We start from the raw sequence: 20742 nt of genomic DNA, 5'->3' as shown, positions 1-20742 counted from the left end.
GGCTCCAGTGACCCTGAATACATTTTCTGTCCATGTGTGCCCCCCAGGCACAGTCTGATGCATCTGTGGTTAGGGTCTGGGTGGCTTGGTGTTGAGTAAATGGTAGTCCCTTGTTGTGGTTGCATGCTTCTGCCCACCAGAGGAACTCTGTCCTTAGACAAGGTATGATAGGAATGACTGACTGTTTCCAGGTCCTGAGAATGTAGGCACCAAAGACTAAGAAGCACTGGAGTTTCCTCATATGCAGTCTTGCATATGGAATCAGCAGTATACATGAGGTCATGAACCCTATGGCTTGCAGTATTTTTCTTTCAGATAGCTGGGTTCTGGTGGCCATTTGTTTCAAGCAGTCTGTCAGAATTGTTTTTCGGAGGTGAGGAATACCATCTGGGAAGTTGTGTCCAAGCTTGCTCCCAGGAATACAATCTTTTGACTGGGTACCAGTTTTGATTACTTTTCATTGATGGTGTATCCCCAAGGAGATGAGAAGGTTTTTCACAAATGTCAGGTGCTGCAGCAGCAATTCCTGACTGTCCGCCTGAATCAGGCAGTTGTCCAAGTACAGGTAAATTTGGATATTTCTCTGCCTGCAGTATGCAATGGCTAGAGAGAGGCATTTTGTGAATACTCTGGGCGCAGTAGACAAGCCAAAGGGAAGTGCAGATAACTGATCATGCACAGATCCTGCCCTGAAACGTGGATACTTCCTTCATGATTCCCTTATGGGGATATGCAGATAGGCTTGCTTTAAGTGCAGGATGACTAACCAAGCATCCCTGGCTAGCATAGGAAGAAGCTGTTGCAGGGTAAGCATTTTGAATTTTGGTACCACCAGGAAGGTGTTGAAAATGGAAAGGTCCAGGACTGGGCACCAAGAGCCCTCTTTTCTGGGTACCAGGAAGAGTCTGGAGTAGAATCCTTGACCCCTCTGTTCTACTGGAACCAGCTGAATAGCTATGATATTGAGCAGGGAAGCTAATTAGCTTTGAGCCTCTGCCCACTGATTTGGAGGAAGGTCTGGAAACCCGCTTGGGGTTGGCAGTGAATGGAAGTAAAATTTGTACCCCTGGGATACAATGTTGAGGACCCACCAGTCCTGACTGATAGACATCCAGTTTATTGCATGAAGGGCAAGTTTTCCTCCTAGGGGCACAAGCAACTGGATGGGGAGTGGAGTAAAGATGTCATTGTGAGCTTTTTCCATAAGGAGGTGGCTTACCACTCCCTGCTTTAGGGGTGGGGGCACTCCATTGCTTAGATCTCTGCATGCCCAGAGACTGTAGTCTGGGTGTTCTGTTTACCCTGGGTCTGGTTTGAGAAGGCCTGGAGGGGGCTGGAAAGGACCAGTGTTTGGAAGGGCAATGCCTACTGAATCTAGGAGGTTGCACTTGTAAGAATTCTTTAACAGTCTGAACAGACTTAGCTTTTTCTTATGGCTTTAAGAACCTCTTCTGCTTTGGTGCCAAACAAACAGTCCTTATTCAAAGGAGCATCTAGTAACCTTGATTTGACATGGTCTGGCAAGGTCTGCTCCTTCAGCCAAGCAGGTCTTCCCAGTACAGAGCCAGTGACAGCTGCCCGGCAAGATGCTTCTAGGGCGTCAAAGCCACACTGCAAAATATGCTTGCTGACTTGGCTTGCAGAGTGCATAAGCTCCTGTAATTCTTTATTTTCTGCACAGTCAAAATGTTGCCACTTTTTGTTTAATAAGTTCCATAATATGTTGCTGGTACTTCAGCATGTGAAACGGACAATTCAATGCCCTAATAAGCAAGAGTTGCAGAAGTATATACCTTCTTACCACACCTGTCCAAAGCTCTGGAATCTCTGTCTGAAGGGGTGGGATTCTTGGCTGCAGTAGCCTTTATACCTTTAGGCCCCTGGGAAATGCAGGAGGATTCTTGAAAAGAAATTTGTGAGTGTCAGGTACTCTGTAGTACCGGTCTGGTTTCCTAGGGGCAGGAGGTAAAGTGTCAGGAGTAAGACTGGATTCCTTAAAAAAATCATCCACAACCTCCAGGACAGGGGGTATTGCTAAGGGCCTGTGCTGAGGCCACTCTAGAAATTCTCTGAGTCTCTTTTTGGACTGAGGATAGTCTTGGCATTCCCAGTGGAAATGCTCTCGTAAGGTATGTAAGGTTTCACCAAAAGAGAAATACTCAGGAGGGGAGGCAGTGGGAATGGATTCCTATGCATCTGAATCCTCATAACCAGATAAGGACATGTCCTCATACTCAGAAATTTCATAGTCATCGGACTCCTGGTCTCATGTCCTCATACTCAGAAATTTCAGAGTCATCGGACTCCTGGTCTGTAGAAGCTGAAGGGGACTGGACTCAGTCTCTTAGCAGGGGAAGGCTGACTTCCCCTAAATCAGGGTAACAAGGTCTTCAGCCATTCTAAGCATTTGATTTTGTGGCATGGGAGCAGGTGCATGTGCTTTGGTCATCGGTTTTCTAGGTATAGTGCATACTCTGGGCCTAAGAAATTTGGTAGTTTTGGTTAAAAAAGAAGTAATCACTGAGAGTCGAACATCGGTCGAGTGAATAACTGCCTCAGAAGCTGGTGCCTGTTCAGCGGCTCCAGACTCATTCAAGGGAGAGACTCCACAGGTTCCATAGTTGAAGAAGTGTCTCGCTGCATACCAGACTCCGAATGGTTCTCAGTAGAGGCCTGCGAATCCTTTTAAGCGGGCATCAGGGGCTGTGAAAGTGCCTCACTGAGTATCGGCGGACTGGCGACTAGCATAACAGAAGCATCATCGGCAGTTTTGGACCTATGTGGTCTGTCTCTGTGTTTATCTTTACGTTTTATTTCAGAATATCGGTAGTCGGATGGCTTACCGAAGCCATTTCAGAATACGGAGCTCAAGAGCGAAAGAATTTAGCGACAAAGAGCCCAAAGACTAATGGTTCGGGTGTTAAATAAGGCACAAAACCGACAGCGAGGGACGTCGTGGTCTGGGCATAAACAGGTGACGCAGTAAGAATGAAAATCTCTGTGAGGTATTTGCTTTCCACAAGCAAGACAACTGTTAACTTTTTCTGACATCGGTTAGAGCAAGAAAAAAAGAACTCAACGGGGTACTTAGCTTAAGAAGACTTCAGGATTATTAAATCCGTAAATGAAAATTCAGGTAGGGGCCGACCGGCACTTGCGAACTGCTTCTGCTTCGGGCTCCCTAGCAAGAAAGACTGATGTAATGGCGTTGGCTTCCTGTTTTTATACTCCTAACGACCTGAAGTCAGTACTGGAGTGACAGCATCCGACGCAGAAATACTAAGTCTCTGGTATTCAGGCTGACTGAGGGCTACCTGCAAGCAGATAACCCAAGTGTGATGACCACAACAGTGAAACACGAAGAACATCTGGTAACGATTGGTTCCCAGCCAGAAGCATAAGTACCTTCCGGATCATCTGAGCATAAGTACCTTCTGGATCATCTGCTGATCTTTATGTGATAGTACTCATCCTGAAGGTCTATTGAGCACATCCAGTCATCTTTGCACAGAAAAGGGTGAATGGACTGAACCCTGACCATCCGAAACTTGGTGTGTCCAAATATCTTGTTCAGGTTGCTGAGATCTAAAAGTGTTTTCCAGTCCTTTTTTTTTAGCACTAAAAAGAACCCCGAGTAAGTTCCAGATTCTATCTGGTCTAATGGGACCTCTTGGAGGACTCTTTTTCTAGCAGCTTTTGTATTAGAATTGCTGCTTCTTCCCTCTTATTGGGTGGAACTTCAGGGATCGCCCTTGAGATTGGAGGTGGAAAGGAAAGGGGTATTATATAACCTCTGGAAATAATCCTTACACCCAAGTATCTTTTGCTATGTCTAGCCAGTCTCTCTGGTGCAGGAATAATCAACCCTGATTGCCTCCAGAGGCAGACAATCAGGCCTCCTTTCAGGAGCACTAATAGGGTCTACCCAAGAAAGAATCTCTGGACCCCTGGTTTTGTAGGCCTCCTCTGCCACAAAGGCGGTATTTACCATTGGAGACCCCCTCCCTCTACCTATGGGGAACTTTCTCCATGTATGTCCTGGAAAGGACCCTGGGATTGCCTAAACCACATCTTTCAACCACCTCATTGACTCCTTGAAAACGATCTAGGAGGGGTCAAAAATGTATGCCCACTGCATATCCATCCTTCTCACATCTGGATAATGTGCCCTTCACTTTAGGGCCAAAAAAAAAAGACATGCCGTCAAAAGGAGCATTGACTAACAAAGACTTGAAGGGCTCTGCAAAACCAAATAATCGCTTCCAGGCATGTCACCTGATGGAAATGCCAGAATTCTCTGCCCTTGAGGTTCCTTCAGCTACATGCAAAATTAGCCTCATGAATAGATTCAAAACAGACTGCAGGGCAGCCAACTGAGAAGTCACAGATGAATGGATCTCTGCAGAAATTAGAGGGTATCTGACAATTCCTTTCCCTCTACAGCCTTGCCAAATAATTCAGTGGCCTTAAGGCAAAGGCTGAAGCACAGTCACGCTTCCCAAACCTATCCATCACCCTAGACTCCCTGTTAAGGGGATGAATAGTGGAACTCTTGTCAACTTCCTTTTTTGGTGGTCGCCACCATGGCCATGGCATCAACGGGCACTCCTTTACCCCAAAACTGCTTATCCAAAGGGCACTCCTTTACCCCAAAACTGCTTATCCAAAAGGTGGTGTCATAATCTTGTGTGGTCTCCTGGGTATGGGTCCAACTGTGTCATCCTTCCATGCCCACCGAGAGACCAATTCAATAAGCTAGTTGGTGGGCGGAGTAACAAGAATGCAGACAGGCCAGTAGCAAAAGCCTCCAGAAATACAGACTCCTCGGTCGGAGGATTGCTGGGCATCTAACCACCTCTCTGTTTTAAGATCCCAAGGATGTCTCCAAATGAGACATCTTCAGGAGATGACCGTGGGGACCCTACACCTTCATAGAAGCCCGTATCCTCCGTGATTGACTCTTGACAAGAGTCCAAGTGCTTCCTCTTGCACTTCTTCCGATTGACCTCCTCAGTGGGATGCTCTGTGGAGGTTATCAGAAGAAACTATAATATCCTGCTGGGAAGCCTGGGGTTCTTGGACTGGCTGTTCCTGTGGTAAAGTATGATTAGGCTCCAAGTTCAGAGACATCAAGGTAGAAGGTTGAAGATCCGAGGGAGCTGGATCCATCCATTCTGCCAGGGCAGAAAAAACCCTCTTCAAAGCCTCAAATGGTAGACCACTCAGGAGAAAGAGAAGACCTTGGCTCCTAAAAGACAAGCCTTTGGACCACTATCCTCCTCTGCTCCAAAAGCAATCTCCCAGAGGTGGAAGCCGGAGCCAAGCTATTCAATGCTGAGGCTCTGAGGTGCAGAAATGGCTTCAACAACTTCAGAGTCGACTAACACCTCGGATCTGACAGGGAAGCTTCAGCTCTGACAGCCCTCTGGATCCAACTGAACCAGGGCACTCAGAGCAAACTTCAGATCCGAAGATATTGCTATCTTTGGATCTGAGCCAGACAGAGCCAGAAGGCTCAGATCCAGAAACTCTGAAACAGATGAAGGAATCAGAGGAGGAACTTGTAGTGAGGGTGTAGCTGAAGAACGGACCTCCAGACCTGAAGGAGTAGTAGTCGATAAAACACCAGTCGGACTCTGCACCGAGAGGATCTTCTACACCACTCTTTCCACATCTTCCTCAGTCAAACTTCTGGAAGAATGAGTGGAAATAATAGACAGGGACCTGGGCTGGTGATGCTCTAAAAAGGGTGAGTGCACCCTTGAAGGCACCGGATCCATGGACAGCGAGTATCTTGTCCTAGGTAGATATTAAAGGCTTGAGGCAGTTGGATCAGATAACTTTTTTGTCAGATCCAAGGTGGTCGGGTCCATAACTTTTTTTCTTTTTCGGATCAGGGGATGAGGATTTCTTGGATCTGACCAGATCCAACTTATGCCTTTTCCTCATCAGCTCCGAAACCAGACAGGATGAGGTGGATGGTTTCGGAGACAAAGGTTTTGACACTTTACTTTTTGGGGATTGAGCCCCAGATATTTTCTCGGCAAAAGCAGATGGTAATAAGCTTTTCAGTATAAGTTTATTTCTTCTTTCTACCAGATCCCTGGGATTGAAGCCCTGGCAGACTGAACAATCTTCTTGGAAATATAAAGTCCGAAGACAGTAAACACACACAGTGTGGGCATCAAACATTGATAGTCTGTGCCCACATTTAACACACTTTTTAAACCCAGCGGGGTCTTTTTCCGCCATAATACCAAACTATACAAGAAGAAAATTTAAGTAAAAACAGGATTTTTTTTTAAGGAAAAAAGGGAGAAGGATAAACTACCAGTGATAGTGTAGCTTTTTTTACGTGTAGAAAGAAAATTACTACACTATAGTAATTTAAGAAGTACGTCAAGTACGAAAGGACAAGATAAGAAAACAAATTTTACCAACTATGGTAAGAAATAGGATGCCGTATGAAGGCAAGGGACAAGTAATACATACAAATATTAGAAAATATTAGACAATACAGCAAGATAGAAGGTAATAATCATTTATCTCAAAAAAGCTCGAAAACAAGGTCAAACACGTCTTTTGCTGAAAGTGGCAAACGAGATCTGAGGTAACTTGGGGTTGGCGTATTATGGGTAAGGGAGAAGCTCGAGAGTTCTTGGTTGCCACGAGCTTTAGTAACTGCAGAGTTGGATCCAAGCATCACATCCAAACCCATCAGTTGGAGGATAGAATGAAAATTGACAGCATCAGATCAAATTTTTTGAGCTGGGATGCAAGATCTGAACTGTATAGACATGGCAAGGGTTTGCCATGGTTAATTCTTGTGGCTTCCAAAAAAAAAAGCAATTACTAGAAAATGAAAATCAAAGTTTAAACAAACTGTATTTAAAGTACTGAATACTGTAACAGAGACAAAAGAACTGGAAGTAGGATCTTTAGAAAAGTGTAGGAGCCGATTACATAGAAAAAAATGGAAACCGTCAAAAGAACACATGCAGTATAACCTTTTGGAGGAGAAGTGAGATTTAAGTGTAGGCAGGAATATAGGAAATTATGTAATGTTGGACTGATGATCTTCTTTTTTCAGCTTTTCCCAATTAGGGGTCGCCACAGCGGAACTCCGGTCCGCTAATGATTGGCAGTAGATTTTTACGGTGCCAGCTCGACGCCCAACCTTCAACAAAGGCACGCCCATTCACGCATGTCTTTCAAACGCCAGCCACTCAACGGCAGGGAGGACATGCAGACTCCACACAGAAGGCGCTCCAGCCGAGAATCAAACAGGAGAACCTCTTGCTGTGAGGCGACAACGCTACCGCTGCACCACCTGATGATAGTTATACAAAAAATATATAATGTTAATATAGTTTGTCTTCTTTTATATAAATGTATGTTTGCCTATGTTTTCAGTGACAATTCAAAAAAAGGTGTTAAAAAAATCTAGTAAATGACTTGAAAATAAAGGTTCACGTTTCTGCATCAACTGCTGATCTGCTACACCTTACTAATGTTGCTACCCTACATTAGACTTCAACTTTATCATCTATTCCAGGAAGCTTACCAGTTCTATTCTGCTGCATTTAAACTAGTACAAATATGGTCCTCTGATATTTATCCCCCCTCTCATTTTTTAAACGTTTCCTTACTGAATTTCTAGCATTAATTTTTCTCACCGCCTATTTGCTCCCATAGTTTCTTCACGCCAACATCTGCAGTTCTTACTAAAGATCTGCCGCTAGAAATGCAAGACTCAAGTTGGTTACTTCTGCTTGCTCTGGGTATTACTACATCACCACACAAATCAAAGCATCAGAATCAATTAAACCTGAGAAATCATGTTTATGTTCTATTTATTGGTGTATAAAAATTAATCACCTTACAAAAATTAAAAAGTACGTACCTGACTGCTATTAAGTGATTTGATGTTGCAAACTAAAATACCCAATTAATTTTTCAAACGATAATTTAGAACTCAACACTTCTCCGCATGTGGATGAGTATAAAATAGACAGCTCACTGGTTAAAACATGAATACAAAAATATTTATACCTTATTTCCTGTTTTTGTAGAGATTTCTTCAGCGGTCTCTTTCAAGACATCCAACTTTCTACAAATAAAAGGTTAAAAAATACGTCAGCTCCATGTGTCTCTCTTTAATGTGAAAACATGCATATGTTGCTGTCAGACATTAAGGATATTCAAAATGATAATATTCCACTGGGCAGTACGTACGTCCTGAAGAAAAAATTATGTTCTCACTGAAAAATAATACAAATATTTAAGAAATGTCTAAAATCTTGTTACTAACACACTCCTTGCTTGCCAGGTCAACAGGTTTGATGCAAGCTGCAAAGCAAAATAATTGCTCAGTTCTGTGCATTTACTAATATAACAAAAAATGCACAGTACATTTACCACTAAGAATCAATATAACACTGTCAAATTTTTCTGCAGGTGCTGCATTAAGTACAGCTTGGTCCATATCATCAATGAGGCATGAGAGGGAGAATAAAAAATAATGTTCTTGTTTTAAGTTTTAATGAAGGGTAGAATTAAACAATGTTCGAATTAGAGAAAGAGAAAATGTAACCATAAAACAGACAGGGCAATCCATACAGTAACATCAGTCTGTCTTTCAGCTTTTCCCACTTAGGGGTCGCCACAGCAGAACTCCGGTCCACTAATGATTGGCAGTGGATTTTTACAGTGCCGAGTTGCCAGCCCGACGCCCAACCTTCAAAGAAGGCAAACCCATTTACTCAGTATCTGACTTGTGCAACATCAACTAAATTTCTAATACTAATTTTAGCACTAATTCACATACACATTTCTGAACCTTCTAATGGACCGTCCGTATATTTACTGACAGTAGGTAAATTAGATGACCCCACATCTCTGGTTCATATACATCCAAGGGACTTTATCAGAAAGCAGAAACTCTTCCTACGGACACTTGCTACTTGGACTGTTACAATGAAAACATGGAGAAATTCCATGACTCTTGTTATACAAGGTGTTGAGCTAAACTATATACGTATCATTGTATCATTTGCTCCCATTCATGTATGTACTGCTAAATGTTTGCTGTTGCCATTTGGACCAGGTAATGAAGACAGTTAAGTATCAAGGACCAGTTCATTTACCTAGTGAACAAAAGAAAGAAGGGTATTTAGAGCTAAAATTAACACATGATTGTAAGGCAACTAGAATATAATACTTAGCTCAGGATTGAGAGGCAGATGGTGTTGACTTTTGAACAAAGCTTATGACTTGCTTCAATTTCCAAAACTGATTTTGGAAGTGGGCTTTGAATAACTTGTATATCCAGCCCCCTCCCACTTGTCAAATTGATAAAATGGTATTAACAGCAATATCTGCCTTCCTTCATTTTAGTGTAAACACTTCAGAAGCAGTATTAGGAACTAAAATACAACCTGCCTGCATCTATAAAAGGTAGCTTACACGTAACTGGGCATTCCTAACTGGAAACTGCTAACATATACAGAAATGAATGGCGAAGGGATGAGGGGAGGGTTCTTTTGTCTTTTGAGGGTAATATGTTACTTGCTTTTGCTAATGTTCATCTCCTCGCATTGCATTTATGATGCTGACCTGCAAGTTATCCATCCACAACCCCTTTTTCCACATTTTTGCACAAGGGGTCAGGGTGTCACTGCAACAGTGACTATCATCAAGAGCTAAGATTCACACCGGCAGATAACTAGCCTGCTGTGTTTGTTCTTCCATGCCACACATACATACGTGCAAGCTCACACTTCAGTCCAATTTAGAGTGTCAAGTCCAGCTACTGCACATCTTTGGAATGTCAGAGAAAATTGGAGAACACAGAGAAAACTCACACAAACACACAGAGGACATGCAGACTACACACAGCAAGTACCACAGTCAAGACTTGAACCAGAAAATCTCTTGCGGTGAGATGACAACACTACCTGCTACACCACTGAACCACCTTGTTAGTCATAAATTAAGCGCATTATGTCCACTAAATAAGGGTGAAATTTATGCTGACTTTTGTCCATTCTACACCAAATGAAAAATTCATTCTTATACCGATTTCTTCTCCCTCTCTTTTTTTGGTCTGAATCCTTATGACTTTTCTGAATACTCCAGGGACAGAAGCTCTGAGATGCTTCGGAGAAAAATAATCATTAACAAAAAAAAAAAAAAAAAAAAAAAAAAAAAAAGTTATGTACTCACCATGACACTCCACCTGAGTTGTTGCTTTTCATTTGCCTTCAACCTGTGGGACACAGGTCCTGGACGGATCTGACTTGGCTACATTTTCCAGCATCGGATCCAAGCTCCAACCTCCTCCCCTACCCATAATGCCCCCGTCTTCCTCCTCAGATAGAGTTTGCTGCCAAATATAGCATCCCAACCTGATACAATGCCTTACCCCTTGGCAAAAATACCCAGACAGTACCACAGGGAAGAACAAGTTATGCCACAGTAAAAGCTATGTCTCTTCTGGCCAGTCAATCACACAACCCACGTAAGGCAGGGGGAAGGAGGGAGGGACGGTTGAAGACAAATGAAAAGCAACAACTCAGATGGAACGTTAGGGTGAGTACATACCTTCTTTTTATCTGAAGTTGTGGTTTTCATTTGCTCTTCAATCTGTGGGACAGAGTCCCCAGCTAAAAAACCTGGGATGCCCTCATGGAAGGATATTCCGGAGCACGGCGGAGCCAAAGGATGCCCTGCTTCTGGATAGGAGATCCAACCTGTAATGGGAGATGAAAGTAAGTGACGATGCCAAGGTAGCCACAGAGCAAATATCATCCAATGAAACTCTGAACCAAAAGGTAGCTGAAGTGACCAAAGACCTAGTAGAATGCGCCTTAACTTGACCTGGTGGACATAATCCTTTGGCTGAATATGCCAAAACTATGCAATGAGAGATCCAACGAGCAATGGTGACCTTCGATACAGGTTTCCCTAAAAAGAACTTAGAGTAGGAAATACAAAGTTGATCAAAATTATGAAAAGACTTCATTCTATGCAAGTAAAAACATAACTGCCTGCGAACATCCAGCAGGTGCAATTTATACTCCCTCTTATTTTGAAAATTTGGAAAGAAAACAGGGAGATTGATAACCTGATTAATATTGGATTCCGAAGCCACCTCTTGAAGGAAAGAAGGATTAATGTGCAAGGACACCCTGTCTTTATGGAAGATCATATAAGGAGGCTTAGCCGATAAGGCTTGAAGCTCTGACACTCTTTTGGCTGAAGTAATGGCAATCAGGAAGGCCGTCTTCAAAGACAAACAGCAAATCCACCGAAGCTGCGGGTTTAAAGGGGGAAGAAACTAAGGCTTGGAGGACCAACCAAAGGCTTTACAAAGCTTAGGAGATGATTCAGCTTCCCTGGGTTCGTCTATGTGGAAGTTAGATACAACTGTCAGCTGAAATTTAACCATAGAAAAACTAGCACCCTGTTGAAAAATACCCGCCAGAAACTCTAAAATAGCAGGAACCAAGGCAGTAAAGGGGTCCAAGCCAAGTTGAGATGTCCAAATTGAAAAACGTTTCCACTTACTGGAATAAACCTTCCTAGTGGAAGATTTATCAGCTGCTACCAATATCTTCTTAATTGGAGAAGACAGCCCAGGGAGTCCTAACAATCATGGGAATTAGAGCAGCCAAGTGGTAAGCTTCAGACTAGCCAGATCAGGGGTGTGGAATCCTTAATGGCTGTGAAATTAGATCCAGAACTGGATCTAACGTCCAGGGAGGACACACTATGCGAGACCACAGAGAAGGGAACCATACTTGGCGAGGCCAGAATACGGCAATAAGGATGACTGACCTCCCCAGCCATCGAGCTTTCTGGAGGAATTTTGAAATCAGGGGAAGAGGAGGATAAGCATACAGAAAATTGGTGGGCCAAGCATGAACCAGAGCATCTCTGGGAACTTCACCCAGTGGAGGGTTCACAGTGAAAAATTCACTGCACTTTGAGTTGGAAGGAGAGGCGAAGAGAACGCAGCAAGGCTGACCCCACTTCAGAAAGATCTGAAGGCTAGACCTGCTGAGCCTGCCTGCTAGAATGCTGGGCCTCCCCAGTATGTGCGTTGCCACCAGAAAACAGTCAGTGGAGATTGCCCACTCCCACACTCTCATGGCTTCGCGACATAGGGGATAAGACCTGGTTCCCCTGCTTGTTGATGTACCAAACCACAGACATATCTGTCTGGATAGCAATCGTCCTTGGGGGAAGATGGGCATGAACAGCTTGCAATGCCAATCATGTGCCTTGGACTGTCCTTCCCAAGAAATGCCCCCACCCAAGTAGGGAGGCATCCATTGTCACCATGGTTCAACGGGGTGGGAAGAATAAACGGGTGACCCCAATGAAGGTTTGGGGATTGAATCCATCAGAGAAGAGAACTCCTGCATGCTCGAGATAAACAAACAGGATGGGACAACTGCAGATCTAGAAATGACCACTGGACAGAGAGTGTCCATTGGAGCACCCTCATGTGCAAATGGGTCGTGGGCACGAGGGTGATCATGGCCACCATGGAACCCAATGCTGTAAGACAGATTACTCTGGGGGAAACTGAGCATGAAGGATGCACAAGACATGAAGTTTGAGGGTTTGCACTCTGGAGTTAAAAAAAACTTTGGTCTGAATGGTGTCTAACCAAGCTCTAATAAAATTCAGAACTTGAACCTGGTTCAACCGGGACTTGAGATTTATGGTAATGCCCAAATGGTGGGCAGTCTGGAGAAGGAAATCCCTGGCTTGGCAGAGTCAATGCCTGGAGGGAGCAGAAAGAAGCCAATTGTCCTGGTAAGGAAAGACCCGGAAGCCCTGCAGCTGCAGGTGAGCTGCTACCACCACCATCACTTTGTTGAACACCCTGGGGGCTGTGGTGAGACCAAAGGGTAGTGCTCTGAACTGGTAACGACTGGCGCCCAGCTGGAAGCGGAGGAACCTCTGAGAGCATCTGTTCATTTTGATGTGATAGTACATGTCCGAGAGGTCCACCGAGCACATCCAGTCATTCTCTTGCAGGAAGGGCAGGACAGATTGGAATGTGACCATCCAGAATTTCGTCTTGGCAACAGCCAGGTTTAGGGTTGACAAATCCAGGATCAGTCTTAAGTCCCCTGTCTTCTCTGGTACTAAAAAGAACCTGGAATTGATGCCTAATCCAGACTGGTCTGACGGGACAGGCTGGATGACTCATTTTTTGAGCAGCTTGAAAATTTTCACTACTGCATCCTCCCTTTGCACGGGTGGAATGTCCAGGAGGTGTTTGGGAGGGAGAAGCATTTGTGTGAAGGGGATTGAATATCCTCTGGATATGATTTGCAACATCCAACGATCATCTGTGACAGACTCCCAGCCTGTTGGGTCGAAAGTCTATCCACGACTGCCTCCAGAGACGAGCAGCCGGGCAGCAGGGCTGCTGCGCGGGCCTGCTGGGAAAGAATCCAGAGACCCTTGGACCCCTTCTGCCGTGAGGGCAGCATCTGTCAAATCCTCCTCTGCCTCTGGTGGAAGGCAAGTCCTGAGCATCCTGGGAATAACCCAGAGACTTCTGGAACCACATGATCTTCACCCTTCGTCGATTCCTGGAGAAGGTCCGTTGAGTGGTTGAGAAGAGGATTCCGATGGCAGACAGAGTCTTCCTGTCCTTTTCACTCTGGACCAGTGTGTCATGTACAGTCTTCCCAAAGACAGTGGAACCATCATACGAAGTATTTGTAAAAGATGCCTTAAAAGGCTCTGAAAAGGCACAAAGTCAGAGCCAGGCATGACACCTGAAGGCAACGCCTGCTCCGTCTGCTCTAGCGGCACCCTTGGTAGCGTGAGATAGGAGTCACAGAGGTGCTGGAAATGGAGGTGAGGGTGGCTATCCGGGAGGAAAAAAACATTTTCCTCCTCTGATGGAGACTTAACTAGGTCTTGCTGAAGCCTGATCACGTGTGTCATGTAGTTCAGTGCACATACAGAGAACATTGCTGAAGCATAGACCAGCTTCCCAAAATGGTCCATGGTGCTTCACTCTCAGTCAGGCGGATGGACCGTGGAGCTCTCCTTCTTGGTAGCCACCGCCGGCACTATGGCATTGACAGGGGATCCCTTCGACCAATGCAGTTTATCTGAAGGGGCACGGAGGATCTTATCAGGGTGTTTGGGGATAGGCTCCACCATTTCGGGCTCCTTCCACACCCAAGATGTAATGAGATCCACAGGAGGGGACACCCAGGATGTAGAGGGTCCTGCGCCAAATGCCTCCAGGGACACCAACTCGTCTGGGTTGGGTTTATGGTAAGACCACCCCCCCCCCACACTGGCGAAGGATCTCCATGATGCATCTCAAAACAGACTTTATCTGGGATGACTGGGGGGGAACCCTCATCTTTCTCCAGGTCTGTGTCCTCCATGAGAACGTCCGGCAGGGAGTCTAAGTGTCTCTTTTTACACATATGCTTTCTAGAAACCTCCTCGGGGGGGGGGGGTCTCTGGGGAGGACGCAAAAGCTTTGGGCTGTTCCGGTGGTGGAATTCCCTGGGCGAAGAGGTGACAGGCAGTCCCTGAGGGGGCAGAATCTAGACCAGACACAGATGGAGCCAGGATGGACTCAGAGGAAGAAAGCGTCAAGGGTCTTGATGGAACCGAGAGGACCCTCTCCACCATGTCGAAGACAGAGGGACAACAAACTCCTGGAGCTGGGAGAATAACTGGGTCCATAATCCTTTAAGTCAACAGGGGAGCTGGAGTCAAACCTCCAGGCTCTGAGACTCAGAGTGGACGTCCCAGCTCTGAAAAACTCCTAGCCAACACCACCCCCTCAGTTCTAGGGCCTAGGCTACAGCTCTGAGAGCCGGATGGCTCCAAACTGGTTGGAGCCAACCCACTCAGGGCAATGGTCGGTATCAAGATACCAAGTACCATCAGCACAGACCCCTCGACGCCAAGGGTCCTTGGACCCAAAGACTCTGAAGCCAGGGGTTGGATCAGAGAAGGAGTGATCGGCAAAAAGGCAGACTGCATGCACCCAGCCCCACAGGGAGTGGAGGAAGACAAGACTCCCATATGAGTCTGTGTGCAGAAACATCTCCGCATCATTCTGTACACCTTGGCTTTGGAAAATCTGTGGGTGGACCTGGTCGAGGACGCCACAGACACCATCCTAGACAGGTGGTGGGGGGAGGCCGATACAGGGAAACGACCCTGAGAAACCACCAGCTCTGAGGAGAGGCAAGCTGAACAGAGCTGGGGGGAGCCCGAGCTGGGAACAGGGTGAGATTTCGCCAGGGGCTCGGCTGAGGAAGAGAAGTCAGGGCACCACTTCCTCTGGCTATCCCGGTCTCAGTGTTTGTGCTTCTTCTCATCCCCGACCCTCTTGTTGGGAAATTGAGACCTAGAGGCCGGGCCGGAGGAAGCACTGGAAGCTGAGGATGAAGCTTGGGACTCTTCAGTGGGAGGAGGAAGGAGGCCCTTAAGGATCAGCATATTCCTCCTGTCGATCAACATGCACGGGGATTGAATCCCACGCAGATCAAATGGAAGGAATCCAAGTCCAGGACCCCTAAACAGATTACACACAGAGTGTGGCCATCAGTGGGGGAAAGCTTATGGCCACACTCTTAGCACTTCCTAAACCCTGGCTTAGGTGTCTCAGCCATGGTAGGGGAAGCAGAGGAGCCAAGAAATACACTCACACACACACCTAAGTAGAGGGAGAGAGAAAAGAGGGAACAGGATAAGATTTTTTTTTTTGGAAAGCTAAGGACAAACGCCTGAGTGCAAAGATAGAGGAAGGTGAAAGGGTGGAAAGAGGATAGGAAAAGTCAAAAGAATAGGATTAAATTAGCAAAAACACTCACCAAAAGCTTGGAGCAAGAGACCACAATGCTAGCAATTGGAGAGGTAAACGAGATCTGGGGGAAAAGGAAGACATAGGCCTTATGAGTAGGGGAAGAGCTTGGAGCTCAGATCCAATGCTGGAAAATGCGGCCAAGTTGGATCTGTCCTGGATCCGTGTCCCACAGGTTGAAGAGCAAATGAAAAAACAACAACTTCAGATCTGGTATTCAAACTATACAGAAACTAAAGAAAAATACACAATAAGGAGACAAAGATAAAAGAAGTATATTTATAGAATCTTATCAAATACCAGAATGCACTAAAGCCACTCACTGGAGTGAAAGAAGTGAAGATACCATCAACCAAGTTCCATCATGGTAGAGGAAGATAAGAGTCTCTCTCTCTCTGTCTTCCCATGCCACATTGAAGCCAAACATTACTAGGACATGATCACCAAGGTCTTTGAAAGGGTAAAATGAGAAGGGCACAAAATTCATGCTTAAGTGAAAGAAATCATTAAGTACACTGAACTGGAAATACTGGGTAAAGAAGAATCTTACTTTTTGGCCTGCTGGGGGAAGGGGACCACAGCCATTATTTAAAGCTCTGAACTAATCTAAAGTCGTCAAAGGTTTATAATCCCAATTGAACCCACCAGCCAAACACAAAGACAGGTCTTTCTAATGGAAAATGTTAAATAAACAGATGCAGGTCAGTATCGTCGCCCAACCACATCCCGAAGCTCAATTCAATAAACTCCCTTTCAGCATTAAACCTGCAGTTTTGTTAAATAACAGGTGAAATTACATTGATAAATAAGGTTAAACATTAAGATGAACATCTTCTGGCTTCACAGCAATAAAGAGATAAAGTCGGCATTACAGCCCAAATAACCTAGGTTTAATTAGTGACCCAGGTGCTGGAGGAAATGGTAATGAGGGAATGCCTGCTCCACTTTTTCAAAAGGGAGGGAGCAAAAGTGCATCAAAGTCATGTACTCTGTTAGTGAAAATGGAGTCATAATGATTGGGTATTTCCATAATGGGGGGCATACATTGAGAGGCATGTCATCACACTGTCAGGGATGGATCCTGTGATGATATGAGGTGGTGCCATCGGAGCCAGGGAGAGGAAGGCAGTGTACCATTTCCTCCAGCGTCTCCTCCAGCACCTGTATAACGTAACTGTGTTTTGTGTCTATGTGGAGCTTTTCTCCCCGGGCCTCTGCTGAAAATGGAAATATATCCAGTCAGACCAGCCCGGTAAACAAATGTAAAATAAAATTAATGTGTAATATATGCCTGCATAGCAAGCTGGAGTTTTGCAAATAATTTTATGTCATTTGACTACCACAGTGATTTGTACAGATGCTTGTGTGTCAGACAGTATTATTATAACTGATTAACTGTATATGTTTTAACAGAGAATTCTGGAAAGGAAGAGAATCTCAGTCCAGCTAATTTTGAAAAATAGATTGAAAATTAAATAGGTTGGTTTAGGCCATAAAGCAAGCTGGAGTTTTGCAAATAATTTTATGTCATTTGACTACCACAGTGATTTGTACAGATGCTTGTGTGTCAGACAGTATTATTATAACTGATTAACTGTATATGTTTTAAAAGAGAATTCTGGAAAGGAAGATAATCTCAGTCCAGCTAATTTTGAAAAATAGATTGAAAATTAAATAGGTTGGTTTAGGCCATAAAGATTTTTATCTTACAGGTCTGATTGCAGTCAGAGACAAAAATGTCTGGGAAAACCAGGACTAGGAATATTACTGTATTGTTCCTAGGGGTGAACTAATTGCTAACCTGGAAGGGTGGAAGTTTTTGAGATTGTCTTATAGCTTTCAGATGCTGCAACAGAACTTAGCAAAGCTCTGTGTGTATACTGTATCAGAGTCAGGTGACCAGATCTGATGTCATTCTATAACCAGCACTGAAATGATGATTTTTTTTATGTATAGAGATATTCCGGAACTCTCGCAGCAGCACTTTGTTTTTCGTATCCTGAGATCTCACACAACTTCACCTCATCTTGGCTTGCTGTGGTAAGTAACACAGCACTCAACATCTTGCCTTGCTGTAGAGAGTAACTTAACTAGGGAACAGTAATTCTTTAGTCAGTCAGGAAAATATATTGAGATTAGTTAAATATTATTTTTCTGCATCTGTAGGAATCTAACCAACTGCGTTATTTTTTATATCTCCTGTGACTGAAACACTGGTGTTTACTGTAACTAGATATTCAGTATTCTCGTGTTTTCTATTTTATTATTTATTATTAAATATTTCTATACATTTCATTGTGGCTGTTTTTTTAGAGAATCTTAAAGAGTACTTGTACTTATTTAATGATACTGTGGACGCACCTGAAAGCCTCACTGCATTGGTCAAACTCTATTTGCATTAGCATTAATTTTACTCAGTATAATTGGGTACCGAGATCAGACAGGAGTCCCTGTGGACTATGGTGTTTGCAGATGACATTGTGATCTGTAGTGAGAGTAGGGAACAGGTGGAGGAGACCCTGGAGCAGTGGAGATATGCTCTAGAGAGAAGAGGAATGAAGGTCAGCAGGACTAAGACAGAATATATGTGTGTGAATGAAAGGGAGGACAGAGGAATGGTGAGGATGCAGGGAGTAGAGGTGGCGAAGGTGAATGAGTTTAAGTACTTGGGATCAACAGTTTAGAGTAATGGTGAGTGTGGAAGAGAGGTGAAGAAGAGAGTACAGGCAGGATGGAGTGGGTGGAGAAGAGAGTGTCAGGAGTGATTTGTGACAGACGAGTACCAGTAAGAGTGAAAGGGAAGGTCTACAAGAGGGTAGTAAGACCAGCTATGTTATATGGGTTGGAGACAGTGGCTTTGACAATAAGGCAGGAGTCAGAGCTTGACGTGGCAGAGTTGAAGATGTTAAGATTTGCACTGGGTGTGACGAGGATGGACAGGATTAGGAATAAGTATATTAGAGGGTCAGCCCAGGTTGGAAGGTTTGGAGACAAAGCCAGAGAGGCAAGATTAAGTTGGTTTGGACATGTGCTGAGGAGGGATGCAGAGTATATTGGGAAAAAGATGCTAAGGATGAAGCTGCCAGGTAACAGGAAAAGAGGAAGGCCTAAGATAAGGTTTATGGATGTGGTGAGAGAGGACATGCAGGCGGTTGGTGTGACAGAGCAAGATGCAGAGGACAGGAAGAAATGGAAACAGTTGATCTGCTGTGGCGACCCCTAACGGGAACAGCCGAAAGAAGAAGAAGATGATGCAGAGGACAGCAAGAAATGGAAACAGTTGATCTGCTGTGGCGACCCCTAACAGGAGCAGCCGAAAGAAGAAGAAGAAGATAACTGGGTACCCTTATAACAGCCTTAGCGTAGCTGACTGGTGGCAACGTAATTACCTTATAGTCTGGGCAGAGGGACCATAGCTAGTAAATCTGTGCCAGCCTTTCCCAGGTGTGTGTGTGTGTGTGTGTGTGTGTGTGTGTGTGTGTGTGTGTGTGTGTGTGTGTGACAGGGACACAAGAGCTCCAAAGTGGTCATTGTGGAGTCCTGTTTAGGGCTTTTAGAGAGACAAGAGTCCAGCTCCCGGTCTGGAGTGTGCTCCCTGTGTGCTCTTAAGGGAAATTGTGCTTTGTACAGAGAGCTGCATCTGAAAACACTGTGCATCCGTTTTTGCTCCTAGTGGCCATCCCTGACGGGTGTCAGTTGGGAGGAGTGAGGCTCCTTGAATACTGGCCTGGAATAGGGACCAACATATATTGGTCAGCAGTGGTGGGATATTAAACTTCAGCAGCCCATGGGTAGTTGTCACTGAAGGTGTGTATACTCATAGCAGCCACAAGGTAAACCTATAGAGTTTCGTTTTCACAACAGTTATTTGTGGTAGTTTAGTTTAGTCAGGGAAAGCAGGCAAAGGTGTCAGCAAAGGTTTATAGCAAGCTAACAAAGAGCCAGTTAGCCAAGTTGTGCGAAGCCAAAGGACTGGTGCATGCCAACCTGACTAAACAGGAAATTATTTCAGCCTTAATCACAGCTGCAGCACAGACCGATAACCAGTCTAGTGATGGGGATGTGCAGCCTTCAGAAACAGGACAGTTAACCATTTCCTCAGGACTTAAAAACCCATCTGGAGTTAGAGAGACTTCAACTGGAGGCCAAACATTTGGAATAACAATTAGCAGAGAGACTGCGGTGTTTAAAAGCTGAAGAAAATGAGAGACTGTGGCAGGCAAAACATATGGAATCAGAATCAGCAGACAGACTGCGGCATTTAGAGGCCGAAGAGAATGAGAAACAGTGCCAACATGACAGGGAGATGCTGACTCTTCGTCAGGGTCATGGAGGTAATGGGGAAGGGAATAACCAAACCTCAAAAGCAATAAAGTTCAGTAAATTTCTCCCACAGTTTTCAAAGGATGATAATTTTGATGGTTTTATTCATGTATTTGAAAGAGTATGTAAACAATATAATGTTGACCAGGGGCTATGGGTACGGTTCTAGACCCCCTTACTCCATGGTAATGCTGTAACTGCTACTTCTAAATTGTCTGATACTGATTGTTTCAACTATGATAAAGTTAAGCAATGTTTATTGAAATGTTTTAAATTAACACATTAAGCTTACAGAAAAAAAGTTTTGTGAGCATAGATGCAAGGCAGATGAAAGTGCATGTAATTATATTGCTGAGTTAAGCACTTATTTTCATAGGTGGGTAAGCAGTTGTCAGGTCACCACTTTTGAAAGGCTAGCAGACCTTTTGGTGAGGAACAAGCTCTCAGCATTTTGCCTGAGGACACGAGAATATGGTTGACAGACAGGGAATGTAACTGCAGATGAGCTGAGGAGAAAATGGGTTCTCTACTTGGCACACAAGGCAACACTACAC

The 20742-nt window shown here is 44.6% G+C and overlaps 1 protein-coding gene across 2 annotated transcripts in view; it reads right to left on the bottom strand.

Moving 5' to 3' along the window:
• Positions 1–20742, bottom strand: part of DECR1 (2,4-dienoyl-CoA reductase 1) — a 698559-nt gene that overhangs the window by 530508 nt on the left and 147309 nt on the right. For both annotated transcript variants that reach the window (XM_044065390.1, XM_044065391.1), the window contains exon 3: positions 8053–8110. In XM_044065390.1, the coding sequence (XP_043921325.1) occupies positions 8053–8110 (58 nt within the window). The remainder of the gene's footprint in view (positions 1–8052; positions 8111–20742) is intronic.

Source organism: Protopterus annectens, chromosome 3.part0 (assembly GCF_019279795.1).
Source record: "Protopterus annectens isolate FY-2018-M chromosome 3.part0, PAN1.0, whole genome shotgun sequence".
Classification (NCBI taxonomy): domain Eukaryota; kingdom Metazoa; phylum Chordata; order Ceratodontiformes; family Protopteridae; genus Protopterus; species Protopterus annectens.
The sequence above is the reverse complement of the archived record's forward strand: the minus strand, read 5'-3'. Positions and strand labels throughout refer to the sequence as shown.